Here is a 14,501-nt window from a genome sequence, read left to right as displayed (position 1 = left end):
TCTCAGTCCCCGGAGGCTGATGTCATCGCACTTGAAATTCAGTTGCAAAAAAAAACAAAAAGCAAATTGCCTTTCAGAAGCATATATAAACCCTGACACCAAAGCACCTTTCAGACACCTCTTCCATCCCTCGAATCAAGCCGTGCAGAGCTGGGGATTAAGCAGAGGTAGCAGCCACCAGCATGGTCTACTTAACCTTACAGGTAACTACTATTTCATGCACAAACCCTATCCATCTCTGATCTTTCCTTTTTCACTTTAAGGAGGTAATGTTGTTTGCCGGGCGGTTCCTCAACTGGTTCAAAATTATCATGGCATTAAATGGGAATGTGCCCCAATACTAACAAAATCAGATGGTTTTCACAGACGCCTTATTCATAGTTACTAACCTCTTCCTTCCATTCCAGCTCCTTTGATGTGTCCCAAACCTGTTTTGCACAGTGCCATGGCAGGGGGGTTGTTGTTGTTGGGATGTGCTGGGTGTTTTTTTTCCTCCTCGTGTCCACTCTGAGCTGGTCCTGCTCGCAGCCATAAGAGGATTTCATGGTAGGTCTGAAAAGGCTGCGCTGCCCCTTCTCCTGCACTGTTTTACTTCCCTGGCTATTCTTGGCACCTCTGCTGGACTGAGCTTTGGAAAATATGTTTTTTCTCTCCTTTAAATATGTAGTTAGTTTTATCCGCTTGTTTGATCTCTGAGTGCCTTACAATGCCATGTTATAGGCACAACCAGTAAAACTGCTCTGAAAAAGTTCAAGCAGCTTAGGTGACAAATGCTCTTTCTCTGTCTTTACTCTAGAAATACCAGAAGTTCTTGGCAAGCTCCCGGCAAGTTCACAAAACTGCTGCTCATGGTTTGTATCTCTCTGCAGAACAGCATTCCCTGTGCTTTTTTCAAAGAGCATCCCAAAATAATAATGTAGTTACTTTAAAAAAAAAGTGCTGGGCATTGAGATAAATGGCTCAAATTCTTGGGAAACAAAGCAAGCTTGGGGGGTCTTGTGACGATTATTGCCCTCGGCTGCTAAAGAACAAGGAAAAACTAACAGGTGGTAAAAATGTTGACTGTTAGTCCTGCGCTGATTTAGAACCAGCCTTTCCAAATTCTTACACTTTGACCATAAATGTAAGATATTTAAATTGTAGTTGTCATCGGATTGCTCAGATCCTTAACTCCTCTGTTTGTCATTCTTTATTACATCTGATCTTGCTATTAACATTGCTTGAAGGGATTCACGGATCACTCTCTATGTCTCACAGCCAGTGTGTTGTCTTCACCAGGGCTGCATGTCTACAGCTTCTCTGCTTCAGACAAATTAAGCAGAACTTTTGCTGTGCAGCCTCTTGGTCTATTATAAGTTTGTCTATTAACTGATTTTAGAATGTGTGATTAGCACAATAAGTAAAATAGCTGTTACTGAATGAGTACTTGAGAACAAGAGAAATAATAATAATCCACACAGATTTATTTGCTCTTGGACAAGCTTATTAGACTGGGTCTTTTTTTTTAATCAAGTTACACAGCACAGCTGCCGTACCAGGGCAAAAACACCGATGTCATAAATGTCTTTAAATAAAGGGTTTAAAAAATATTGCTTTCTACTGAAGTGACAAAGAGCATTTGATAACGGGAAGGAAGCAATCAAAACTTTATGGCTGTAATGTGATTCGAGCAGATTTTCCTCCAGCCTCTCCGGTCTTGTTTGACTTCACTGTTTCCTTCTTGAGGGCGTTGCTGCTTTCGTTTGTCATAGACTGAAGATGCTCTCAGAGAACACAGGGAGGACGTGGATTTTTGTCAGCAGAAGGTTTCTGCTGAGTGTTACAGATTCCTATAGCAATATATTTCACAGAGCCGCTGCAAGGGGTGAATTTTGTTTCAGTGAGTCACAGCAGTGATGACATTCTCAGCTGTGTTTACAAGTGCTTTTAGACTCATAGGTTCTAGGTGAGCCCAAATACATTTGCAAGCAAACTGTGAGTCAGTAGGCATGACATTTAAGAATGAATACAAGCTAGTGAAATTAGGGAATGGTTGTTTTTTTTAATTGGGATATTTCCTGTTTAAAAAATGAAGTGTCATATGTACCCGCTGATTTTGATAATGTTTCCTGTGAGCCTGAAACAAAATACTTTTATTTTCTTGCTTCACTCATCTTGACTTTTTCATGTGATTAGTTTCCTTTAGACATTAATGCCATCTTTTACCTGTGTGCTTGTGGTATGTACGCCTCACATACACATGTAAGAGTATATATATATATATGGATTCACAATCATGCAGATGTTAGCTATATGGCATTTGATAGTTTTCCTACTTTCATGTGCACTCGCAAAATTATATCATAAATTATAAGGGGGTCATAATAATTATAATTACATGAATTATACATCAATCAAAACAAAGCAATTTGTCACTAAAAAGTACAGTGGCCCCAAATTGGATGTTTCCCATAGAATTTCAACACCTCAAAGATTTGGAAATGGTGACTTCCAAACCCAAAAGCACCACTAGTTTGTGCTGTCTGCTCAGCTCTATCTTACAGTTCATAAATACAGGCATGGATTTTGCCTTGGGAAGCTCAATGTCTTTCAGAGACAGGAAAAACTTTCCTTCAAACATCAAGCTCAGGAGATCTTCTGGTTTAATCCCCTTCTGAAAAGTAGGCTGGATCCTTTGAAATCCTGAGCTCAACTATGAAAGAACACACAAAGGCGGGGTTATTTCGGTTTCGTTTTGGTTTGGTTTTGGTTTGGTTTGGGTTTTTATGAGTGCAAAGGGCTTAAGAGCTTTGCTGGTTGAATCAAGACACCTCAGTGCCTTGTAGGACCAGACTTCTGGATAAACCCAGACTTTGCGTCTAGTCCTGCTTGATGAAAAATAATAGAAGCTATAAGAAGTTTGTTTTTCATGCAATCCACTCCCAACAGGGCAACACTGGTAACGTAGCAGGACATCCACTCTGCCCTTTCTCCAAATAAAGGGACATAATTTGTATCAACCCCCCAAAAGATGGTTGCTTGAAGCCCAGGGTGAGAGGACATGCTAAGCTCTTAAACTGCTTTACTTTAACCTTCTTGAAGCCACCCCAGAGGTGCACAGAGCAGTCCTTGCAGGGCAGGAGACTGGATGTGTTGTGGACCCTTGAAAACCCATGGAAGGGGACAGGATTCACACCAGCCTGCTCAACTTGTGCTGCTTGTGCTGGTGATGAAGGTGAAACGACACCTTCCCTCAGAGAAGATGCCAGTCCCCTCTCTAGGAGCATCTCTCCACTGTCTATAGAGGGAGCCTGGAGCAATGGTGCTCCTCTCCTAGACTCGGCCAAGTGCCTGAAGCCACTGCAGGTGACTCTGGGCCCAAATGTCATTCTCAGGGAGGGGCTTACAGCCTGGGACAACACAGGGAGGCTGTATATCACCTCCCAAATCTGTAGGGCTGGATGCAGCCACAAGGGACATGCTGGGCGTATCTTGCACTCTCCAGCTGCCTTTGTCCTTCAATAAATTCAGTGAAACCAGAAAATGAAGACTTGTATCACAGTATCACAGTATCACAGTATGTTTGGGATTGGAAGGGACCTCAAAAGATCATCTAGTCCAATCCCCCTGCTGGAGCAGGAACGCCTAGGTGAGGTCGCACAGGAACATGTCCAGGCGGGTGAGCTGTCAGCACACGGTCCACGTGTGTCTTTACCCTCATTCCTCTCTCTTGGTGCTGCAGTGGTGGCCAGGAGCGCTCCAGAGGAGACCGTGACCAGCAGCTTCGCCTCCTTCATCCATGCAGTTCGGCCCGAGCACTTGTCCAAGACTGTCCGTCACAGGAGCAAGAGGATGATCCTTGACAGCATTGGGGTTGGCCTCGTGGGCAGCACAACGCATGTGTTCCATATTGCTCTGCAGTACTGCCAGGTAGGAACAGCCCCGTATTTCATGTGGTTATGTGGTTTCCACCCTGACACCACCACCAAGGTCTTATTTTATGGCTGACGCAGGACTTTTGCCTAGCGGTACAAGTGTGTTGTGGCACCACACAGTCCCTGCTTCACTCAGCATCCTCACCTGGATTTCCCTCCCTTTCGCAGGAGCTGTATTCTTCAGTTGCCGTGAGCTCTGTCTATGGCAAGCCAGGTGTAAAGCTCTCCCCAACACTGGCTGCATTTGCCAACGGAGTTGCGGTAAGGCAAGCTCTTCCAGGAGAAGCTCTGCTTTGTAGTGCCTTCTAAGATACTAGTTAGTATTACAGGAAGCAGACTGGTGCCTGGGAGGGGTAATGAGGGACAAGGAGTCATGGGCTCCTCTGCAGCCTTGCACATTGCTTTTAGAGGGACCAAACGGCCACCATGGGGACCACTGGGTGACTGGGTGGATGTTTTTACAGAGGCAGCCTCAGCACTATCAGCAAGGACCCCTAGCCCTCTCAGCTCCCACCCCCCCACATCCACATGTCTTTATCTCCATTTCCCTGTCAGACTCACTCCATGGACTTTGATGATACCTGGCATCCTGCTACTCACCCATCAGGGGCTGTTCTGCCAGCTCTTCTGGCAGCTTCCCAGATGCTACCTCCAAGTACCAAACCCAATGGCATGGATTTTCTGCTGGCATTTAATGTGGGCCTGGAAGTACAAGGAAGGCTCATGCATTTCTCCACCGAGACTCACAACATTCCCAAAAGGTAAACCTCCTTTTCTTCACTGAGTAGGAAGAGGGGCAGTCTGTTAACAGGCCTACTCAGGGTTTCAAAACATTGGCTGGAGTCAGGATCAGGGTAAAACCCTTCTGAGAGACAAAGGCCAGTTCTGCCAGGGCTGATGAGGTACCACTTAACTGGTTTGCACTTGGTGACCTTCAGTGATCTTGCCTCAAAAATAACCATCAAGAGGACTACCACTGAGTCTGCAGTTTTGCCATCTAAAATAAACAGGGCAGGGGCATAGAAAGGGCAGTGATCCACAGCCATACAGCTAAAGTGTGGGCATAGTAGCCAGCACAACTTTTGCCTGCGCCATCTGCTGTTCACCAGGCAGTGCCCTGGTCTGGTCCAGGAGATGGCATAAACCAGAAACCGTTACCCTTGGATGTGTTGTGTGAGGCCACCTTATTTGTCTGGGGGTAGAAAGTTTGGCTTTATGGACACAAGCTTTGCCACCTACTCTTAGAGAAAAAATAGAATTGATTTCTGGACTTGTTGAGCTCACTTTGTTTTCTCAAATTAAGTTTCAAAGAGACACTTAGTTTTTAGATGGCTAAATTTTGAGTTAGATGAATCCCACCTGCATCAGAGCCGTGAGGGATTTCCCCTGACTGATTTGGCAGTTCGTTTCCAGTCTCACTGGCAGGTCTGGTAGGTGAGGTGCATGGGTGCTCCCTTGCCCAAGCAGATAAGGATGCTCATATCTGCAATTTTCCCTTCAGGTTCCATCCTCCCTCGGTGGTTGGCACCATGGGCAGTGCTGCGGCCACTGCAAAACTGCTCTCTCTCAGCATGGCCCAGTGCACACATGCTTTGGGCATTGCTGCATCGCTTGCAGGGGCACCCATGGCAAACGCTGCCACCCAAGCCAAGCCATTGCATATTGGAAATGCCACCCGCCTGGGCCTCGAAGCAGCACTGCTGGCTGCCCGAGGGATGGAGGCTAACCCCTTAATTCTGGATGACATCCCTGGTTGCTCTGGATTCAGTGCTTTCTATGGTGTCTATCAGCCCACACCACTGTCCACACCGAATGACCACCACGAGTTCCTCTTGGAGAAGCAGGATATTGCCTTCAAGCGCTTCCCAGCCCACCTGGGAATGCACTGGGTGGTGGATGCCGCCTTGTCTGTCCGGAATCTCTTCATCAACTATGCAGGGTCCTTCTCTCCTTCTTTGATCCGCACCATTGTGCTGAAGATCCCAGTGTCAAAGTACATCAACCGGCCTTTCCCCAGCTCTGAACACCAGGCCAGACACTCCTTCCAGTTCAATGCCTGTACAGCCCTGTTGGATGGTGAAGTGGGTCTCAGCTCTTTCTCAGAGAGGAGCATCCACCGGCAGGAGCTGAGGGAGCTGCTGGACAAAGTGGTTGTGGAGCACCCTGAAGATAATGTGGCCAACTTTGACAAGATGTACGGGGAGGTGGCACTGCTCCTGCACAGTGGGGATGTCCTGACAGGCAAATGTGACACTTTCTATGGGCACTGGAGGAAACCTCTGAGTAAAGAATCGCTCCTGAAGAAGTTTCGATCTAATGCCTCTCATGTGCTTCCAGAAGAAAAAATAGAAACCATCATCACTATGGTGGACAACCTGGAGAAACTGTCAGATAGTTCCCAGCTGGCCAGCAGCCTGTGAGGGAACAGCAAGTTGTTTTTTGATAAGGGCCTTGTCCCAGTGAAACTCTGATTTCTTTCTTCATTGGTGCTTTAACTATTGATTTCCAGTGCCAAGAAACTTTCCACCCCTTGAAGTCAAAGTAGATGCCTTAATATCAAGAGACCACGAGGCAGGAGGTGCATCTGTGTCAGTAATTAGCACACAGATTAAATTTCAACTCCCAGTTCACGCTGACTGAATAGCTGAAAGGCCACCACAAATACAAAAAAAATGCCATGGAAATCTGTGAGAATCCTGGGGTACCACCTGGAAGCCGGTTCCCCAGAAGGTACTGGGTTTGGATATTTTTCAAAGCTGCATTTGAAGTTATTTCTGTACAGAATGCCTGACTGCTGAGTCTGGGATGAAGAGGAAGTTCAGCTGCAAAATGTGTGCTTTTCTTACTGCTCTTCTGGGCACTTTTCAGATCATGGTTAGTTAGTCATGCTGGCCAGATGAAAAATCTATCAGTTACTGTAAACAACCCTGCCTGAAAAACTCTCAGGCAGAGGTGTTTGTTTTGTTTTGTTTTGGGTTGGGTTGTTTTTTTTTTTCCAGTAAAAGCCTCCCGTTTCACTTGGGAAGTGTTGGTCACTTCTCCGTGTACAAGGGATGATTCAAGCACCCTTAAAACCTGTATAGCTTTTCTGATGAAAGGCAATTGACAGGTGAGGAACCCCACAGGAGTCCTACACCTACACCATGTGCCTCCTTTGAGGTGAACCCTGCCCATCCCAGGGCTGTGCCACATCATCCCTCCTGGCTTTGCGCAGGTCACCCAGGCACCTCTTCAGAGCTGGCTCACCAGAGGTGTTCTCTCTAGTCCATGCAGAGACAGGCACCTCTGGATGGTGACTTGGGCACTTACATGCTGTGACTCACATCAATCCCTCTTTCTCTCCCCTGAGAGGAGGGAAAGCTTACCGAGACTCAGTCCTTAACTCATCTTTCCAACTGGCATGAAATCAGTACTTTTGCTCCTGAGTAGCCATTCACTGAAAGGCTTTCTTACCTTGAGTCTGTTCTGAAAAATGAGATGGAGAACTATGCAATATTCCTTTGCACATTATACAAATGCTGTGATTGCTGATCCAAATGATTGTTTCCAATAGGATCATGATATAGGTATAGAATCTATTGCAGAAGTCAGGGGTGGCTTCTGCAAGGGGGACCAAGGTGGGACTAGACAGGCGAGAAGGAATGTGGGCTGGTTCCTTTTTAGCTTGCTGGTAGTGGTCTATGCAGAGAACTTCCCAGCCAGAGCAAAGCTGTTTGCCCACCTGTTAATCCACTTGCTCCTACTGTCTAGTGTATTCACACTGAATCTTTCTCAATAAAGAACTGAAATAAATTCATTTTCTATATAAAGATTTAATGCTACATTATGTAGACCTTCAGGTTTTGAGTTTTAATCTGAACATACGCAATACAGAGGCTCTTCCAATAGATGGGGAACCCTGCAGTGGCTAGTACAGGGCCAGCTAGGAGGTTGGCCTGTGGTCGGTGGTTTCTCTGGGATAATATATTTACATTGAGCCCTGCAGTTTGTTTGTCCTGGCGAGAACATTTTGTCCCTGAGATCTGGAAACCCTCATTCAGGTCTTGGTTGTCCCATCAGTTGCAATCCTGATGCCTTTCAGCAGATGACATGTAAAATTAAGAAGGGAAAGCACAGGAAGGCTGGTAGGGTCCAACTTTCCTTTTATTTGGCCTCTTATCAGTTGAAGCAGTAAGTGGCTTTTCCAGAACATCTAAGAGCTGAAGGCATACCTGAGATTTTTTTTATTCATCGCATTTCCTCTAAAAGCCTAGGACCCTGAAAATACCTCCAGTAGCCCAGCCCAGAAAAATGTCTTAACAGTTATTTCCAGTTTCAAACAGCAAATGTTTCATATCCTTAAGTAATTATGAGGCCCAAACAGCTGGCAAGGGAACCAAAGCCTTACAAGACCCAAGGAAAAAAATGGCCTGTGAAAACTGTCGACCAGCTTGTGTGACACTGAGGGTATTCAGTGACTAATATGGTGCCACCGAAGTCCCTAATTTCTGCTCTCAGGCTGAGTAAGAAAAGAGCCATTGTCCTTCTTTCTACAGCTGTTCCAAGATAAATGACACTTAAAATTAAGAAAAGGAAAGATTTCTCCACAAACATATTTACAGTAGCAAGCCCAGTGACTGAACGCACACTTGCAGTGAAGAGGCAGGCAGGATCTATGTCAGCAATCCATCAACAACCACAACCCACGCCAGAAATTAATAGGGCTCCGCTGGAACCAGCTCCTGGCCAGGGAGAAGCCGTGGGCAGCAGAGAGCGGGGAAAGCTGAGGCAGGGCTGGCAGGAGCAGGGGGCTGCCATCAGCCTTCTCAAACCCTGGGCATCGACCCTCTCCCGTGGGCAGGACCCACCCGTGGGGCTCCGTAGTGGGTACGGAAGGGAGCGCGGGTCCTCAGCACCATGGAGAGCAGCCGCGGCCGGGCCCGGGGTCCCTGCCGGCGATCCCCGCGGGTGGTCCTTCCCGGGGGTCCCTCCCTGGGGTTCCTTTCCTGGGGTCCCTCCCGGGGATTCCTTTCCTGGGGGTCCCTCCCGAGGGGGGTCTCCCAGGGAGTCCTTTCCTGGTTTTCCCTCCCTGGGGGTCCCTTACGGGGATTCCTTTCCTGGGGTTCCTTCACTGGGGGTTCCTTCCCTGGGGTTCCTTTCTTGGGCGTCCCTCCATGGAGGTCCCTTCTGGGGGGTCGCTCCCTAGGGTCCCTCCTGGGGGTCCCTCCCTGGGGTTCCCTCACAGGTTGTTCCTTCCCTGGAGTTCTTTTCCTGGGGTTCCCTCCCTGGAGCTCCTTCCCTGGAGTCCCTCTCGAGGGTTCCTTTCCTGGGGGTCTCCCCTGAGGGGGCTCTCCTGGGGGATCCTTTCCTAGGGTTCCTTTCCCGGGGTCCCCCCCTGGGGGTCCTGTCTGGGGTTCCTTTCCTGGGGTCCCTCCCTGGGGGTCCTGGCTGGGGTTCCTTCCCTGGGGTCCCTCCTAGGGTGTACTGTCCGGAGTTCCTTCCCTGGGGTACCTCCCTGGAGGTCCCTTCTTGGGGTTCCTTTCCTGGAGGTCCCTCTCTGGGGTCCCTCCCTGGATGTCCTTCCCTTGGGTTCCCTCCCTGGGCATCCCCTCCCTGGGGTCTGTTCACAAGACAAAGGCTATGAGGTTCTGTGACTGTCTCCCATGGCAGCTCTTGTCTTTAAGTTCCAACAACTGGTTCAACTCAAGCTGAAAGCAGCTCTCACCCCTCAGCCACCCCCGGCACAAGTTTTTATTATAGTCTGAAATAGTGAATTTTTTAAGGATTTGCATTTTTCCACAACACGGAAAATTTTGGATTTTCCACGAAACAGCAGCAGAAAAAAAAAAAAAAAGTACAATTTACAGATAATTTCAATTTTAGAGAGGATTTTTACTATAGAGGTCAGAAGAGTCCTCTCTGCCATCCAGCCCTATTTCCGTCGTGATGACGTTACTACCTCAGTGTGGCCAGCTGGGGAACTGCTCTCCTTAAAATACCCAAGTCCTTCTTTATTGTTTTATGCTTTTTAAATAACTGAAGGGTTGCTTTTTAAGCTATTAAAGCAAGAAGAAAACTTAGGAGCATCTCACAAGTAACTGGGTGCAATCGGTTGGAGTCAGAGTGGACTCTGCTACCGTAGATGCTCACTCCTCCTGGTGGGGATGAGTCCTGCCTCCCTCCATGCCGTGCAGGACATCTCTGCTTTTTCCCATCCCGGTTGACAGGAACCCTATAACTATTTATGCAGAGCTAAGCATGAGGCACAGAGCTCCAGCCTCAGGAGCACTTTGTGTGTCAGACACTGAGGCCAAGTTCCCAGTTTCCAGGAGGGAACTGGATTTCAACAGATTCAGCTGGATTTAAACCACTGGCTTGGTGTGAGAGCCACCAGTGCCTGCCAGCCTGAGTCAGGACAAGCAGCCAGACAGAGAATGGAGACAGAAATCTTCAGGTGTGTAAAAGTGACTTTTAAGAAGAGAGGAATGACAGGTTCTTTGTGTTCATGGAGGACAATGTAGAAATGAGAGGCTTCAACTGCAGCAAAAGGGGTGGCAGACATTAGGAAAAATGTCCCCAAAAAAGAGTAGTGCAGCAGCAGCAGGACAGATTTTCCAAGAAGGTCATGAAGTCTCCATTGATGGTGATTTATAAAAGTAGAATTCACACCCAGGGATGAGAGGTGAGCACGCTGCCTTGGGAAAGCTCTCAGGGTTCATGCAGCCCTACTTTTATGGCTGGGATTTAAGACTTGTCCTAGGTTTGCAAAATAAAAGCTTGAACCTGAAATGGGCCATTGAAAACCTGACCTCTGCATCCTTTATCCTGTGGGAACACAGAGTATGGCTGTGGTTAGGGTTCCCCTCTGTCGACTGCAGTCACGTCTGTGCTGTACCTAGAAACCTCGATCAGATTCTCATTGGGGTCTCAGAAGCAGATTGACATTATTGGACCCATGGCACCAGTTCTGGCCATGGGATCTTCTTCAATGATCACCCCACAGGCCTGGGAAGACACATAAGGGCAGGGTTTTAATGCTTGTGGTAGACTTATCAGAGCATTGTGCACTCTTCCCCACCAGGCTTGAAAACATGAGCTGTTGGATGAGAAAATTCTGACATTTCCCAAGACACAGACTCTAAAAGTGTCACTTGGGAGGCTCTGGCTTCATGCCTTCTGGGGTCACACTGCCCTGTGCACACTCTACACCTTCCGCACCTTCAGATGATTCAACAGCTTGTCCAGGGGCACCTGTGTGATAGAGCAGATGTTTGCAGAGCCAGGGACTGAGCACCAAGCCTTGGTTTCAAACTCCTTCCTAGCCTCACATAGGTTAAACTTCCGGTTGCCAAAATGTAAAGCTTTGCAATTTCCGTGTCCCCAAAGAAAAGAATCAAAATGCAATGAGACTTAAAGGGTTGAATGTCTTCAGCACCAACTCACCTGTGTAGTCCTAAAAGTCCTGGGGACCTGCCTGTAGTCCTGCAAACTCTGGGCTCTTGCCCAAAGACAAGAACTGGCCACTCCAAGTGTCCCATGACATCCCTGGAAATGTGGAATGACCCAAGAAAGTCCTACAGCCACATGCAGCTATTTCCAAACCATAATGGATATAAGTTTTTAGTTTTGGGCATTCTCCATCCTGCCCGTGGGGCAGCCACACAAATAATGCAGAGGATGACATTGCAGTGGGAACAAATATGAGGCGATGGGAAGAGGGTGAGGAAGGAGGTTTTGGCATCTCTTTTCTTTGCAGACTCTCAAGGAGATTTCTACAGGTTCGTATGGCAGCTGAGACCCCATGGATATGCAGGACACTCATCTGCCATCCGTGCCTGTCTGAAGAACAAACTGAGGCTCATTGTAGCCTTGGGATGTGAGTGCAACTGCTTTTAAGAGACTTGATGGGGCAGGAGAGAAGGACATAGCTTGGAAGTTAAAAAGGTGCAGTGTGTACATCCAGAACAGGACAAGTGGCCTGAAGCTTAGGCTGGAAATGGGTTTGGATTGTGCTGAAAATATTAACCACCTCTTCCTCTATTTGCCAACAGAAATATCAAAACAAGAGCCTGTCAGACATCTTTAGAGGATGTGTAGGTTTGAGGGTTCTCCTCCTTCAGTCCTAGAAATTGTTTTTCACAGAACTTTTCCCTTTTCTTTGGTTACTTTGACTTCTACTGAAACATGGTTTGGATTTTCCTCTGGCTCAGCTTGATTCTGTTGAAAGTCAAAGCCTGACGGCCTGCAGCTTGTGTTGGTCCTACCATCCCCACCCCAAGGAAGTGCCCCAGATATCCTAGCAGAGAACCACAAGGACCAGTCACTAACCCAGAACTGCAGTTCCAGCTCCCCTAGACCCGAGTTTAGCCTGTCCTCCAATGTTACCTTGAAAGTCACCACCTCTGTGCCCAGGACTTTGGAATAAAAGGCCACAGTGTCCTCAGTGCTCTTCACTGTCAACACAAGGTGGTCCAGGTGCTGGATGAAACATGGGGGTGGATCCATACACTCCTCTTTCCAGGACATCTTATGGCTGGGAACTAGTGTGCAAAACCACAGAACATGAAGTTTGGGAGTGTCCAGCTGCCCAGAGAAATGGTCCAGGCAGCTGTGAACTGAACCGTGAATGGAGATTATACAAGTTTTCTTTTGGCCTGCAGGTGGCACGAGTACAGAAGCAATAAATTCTTCTCCCTGGAAGAGCCTCAGACCCCCTGCTTTGCTCTGGTGGGACTTGAGCATGACCCCTGAGCAGGCCCCTGGAGGGGGCCTGGTCTGGAGGTCCAGCTGGGTGACCTTGCTGAGGGCTGATTTCACCAAGATGCTGAGCTCCCAGTGCACAAAAACCTGTGTGCACCAAGGATGGACCATATGTGCGATCCTTCCCTCCAACTCCCTCTGGTGTCCTCCCAACTTTCTTCATGCCCAGGTGTGGACACTCATGCAGGTGGAGCAAAGACAGAGTGTGAAGATGAGCTGGGCCCTGGCAGTGCAGTAGGAAATGTCTCTGGGGGAAGAATGTTCCTGGGAGAAGAAGGCACCAGTACACCCATGGAAAGGCACTGTGTCATTATCTTGCAGGAAGGGGACAAAAATCCTTTCTGGTGCCTGTATAACGTAGATATAAAACAAGGATCGTGGACCATAAGAAAGAAACTGCGGCCCTGACCAGCGCCAAGAGGATGAGAACTTGCCACCAACATGGGACTGAGCTGAGGGGCAAATGGCCAATGTGACATGGTGGCTTGGCAGGGGAAGATCAGTTTTAGGCAAATTAAAGTGCTGCAAATATTTTGGTGACCTACTTGTCATGTCTCTGCTTCACTTCACCCCATCTGCACCAGAGCAGGATCCCTGACGGTCCTGCCCCAGTGACTCCAATGACCCTCTGATGATCCCCAGACCCCTGATCATCACACACATGTAAAGCAGGCTTAGGCTGAACTCCATGGTAGCAAGTCTTCTGCTGTTCCTCAGAGCCTGGGAGCACCTTTGCACCCACCTGTGAAAAGAAAATGGATCTGGCCCTGGTGGCCTTAAGGATATTTTTGGGAGGCTGTGAAGTTTTTGTTTCATTTGGGGTTTGGTGGATTTTACATTCAGAAAACCTGGATGCTGAAACTAGGAGAGTTGTGACAAGTGCCTCAATGACAAATGGATTCAAGTTTCCTTCAAATCAGTAACAGCTCACTACTTAGATACATTTACTTCTTGCTCATAAAAAGCCCCAAATCCTGATGCAAATGACAATTCACTCTTCTGAGACCCTTGATAGGTGACATGTAAGGGAAGCTTAACACTCCTGCTGCCTCTTGGGAAAAGAAGAAGTGGAAAATAAACCACCTCAACAATAATGCAGCAGAAAATGGCACAAATCAGAAAAATAGCTCACAACACCAGCCCCCTTTGGCCTTGTCATTTGCCTTCAAAGTGCTGGAAGTCATCACAGGCCAGAGGGTGAGGCTGATGCCAGAAGTTCAAGGAGATGCAGCATGAGGGCACGGGGGACTCAGTAGCCTGGGTTTACAGTGAGCCTTTGTGTTTTCTCTCATGTTGGGTTCATATCCTCTGGCATTGCCCTTCTGCAGCATGGGAACAGCTGGCAAGGAGAGGTTTCAAAGCCCTGCTGACACAGGAGTGAGGTCAGCATGAAACCAGACACAGTTGGCTCATTGCTCAATGCAGCCAGAGGAGCTTGCTTGGAGCAGGACCCCAATGTCCCCGAGCCCGAGCTGGGACTGCAGCATGCCTGGTGACTGCACCAGTTACAGGGGAAACTGTGAACAGGGGCAGCAGAAACTCACTGCTCCTCCTTGCTGCAGGTGGCGTTCGTGCTTAACAACCTCACCTCCGAACAACTCAGGCTCCATCCCTTTGCAAAGCCCTTTCCACCTGGGAAGGTTTCCACCATCCCGAGTTGCAGAGTCCTCATGTCACAGCCTGCGGCTGCAGCTCCAGCCTAGCAAACCTTGCCAATAGAGCCCTCCCGCCTCACGTGAGAAAACAACCGCAAGAGAATCAGACGGCAAAAATTGTTTGAGTATCTGCAGGATAGGACTAACAGCTGTGCAAGCTGGTGTCTGACAGTTCCCCGATGACTGTCCTCCT

General features: G+C 48.0%; 2 protein-coding genes across 2 annotated transcripts; one reads left to right on the top strand and one right to left on the bottom strand.

Annotated features, from left to right (window-relative positions):
* Positions 1 to 67: 67 nt before the first annotated feature.
* LOC102098383 (cis-aconitate decarboxylase) lies at positions 68 to 7,723 on the top strand. The gene is made up of 6 exons (XM_005498054.3): positions 68 to 203; positions 797 to 851; positions 3,722 to 3,909; positions 4,083 to 4,175; positions 4,470 to 4,675; positions 5,416 to 7,723. Exons 1-6 carry the CDS (start codon positions 183 to 185, stop codon positions 6,332 to 6,334), a joined length of 1,482 nt encoding a protein of 493 aa, XP_005498111.1. The 5' UTR covers positions 68 to 182; the 3' UTR covers positions 6,335 to 7,723.
* A 2,278-nt stretch (positions 7,724 to 10,001) lies between these two features.
* GLOD5 (glyoxalase domain containing 5) lies at positions 10,002 to 13,796 on the bottom strand. The gene is made up of 3 exons (XM_005498055.3): positions 12,279 to 13,796; positions 11,112 to 11,267; positions 10,002 to 10,898 (listed from the first exon to the last, which is right to left on the bottom strand). Exons 1-3 carry the CDS (start codon positions 12,762 to 12,764, stop codon positions 10,821 to 10,823), a joined length of 720 nt encoding a protein of 239 aa, XP_005498112.3. The 5' UTR covers positions 12,765 to 13,796; the 3' UTR covers positions 10,002 to 10,820.
* Positions 13,797 to 14,501: the final 705 nt, after the last annotated feature.

Source organism: Columba livia, chromosome 12, assembly GCF_036013475.1.
Source record: "Columba livia isolate bColLiv1 breed racing homer chromosome 12, bColLiv1.pat.W.v2, whole genome shotgun sequence".
In the NCBI taxonomy this organism is placed as follows: domain Eukaryota; kingdom Metazoa; phylum Chordata; class Aves; order Columbiformes; family Columbidae; genus Columba; species Columba livia.
Note: the sequence above shows the minus strand (reverse complement) of the source record. Positions and strands in the feature narration are given on the sequence as shown.

Coding starts and splice junctions, on each gene's coding strand:
- LOC102098383 (XM_005498054.3), top strand. CDS start 183: ATGGTCTACTTAACCTTACAG. Junction 852..3,721: donor TCACAAAACTGCTGCTCATG/GTTTGTATCTCT, acceptor TTGGTGCTGCAG/TGGTGGCCAGGAGCGCTCCA. Junction 4,676..5,415: donor ACTCACAACATTCCCAAAAG/GTAAACCTCCTT, acceptor TTTTCCCTTCAG/GTTCCATCCTCCCTCGGTGG.
- GLOD5 (XM_005498055.3), bottom strand. CDS start 12,764: ATGGTCCATCCTTGGTGCACACAGGTTTTTGTGCACTGGGAGCTCAGC. Junction 11,268..12,278: donor CAGAGGTGGTGACTTTCAAG/GTAACATTGGAG, acceptor CTTTGGGGACAC/GGAAATTGCAAAGCTTTACA. Junction 10,899..11,111: donor AGCTGTTGAATCATCTGAAG/GTGCGGAAGGTG, acceptor GTGTCTTCCCAG/GCCTGTGGGGTGATCATTGA.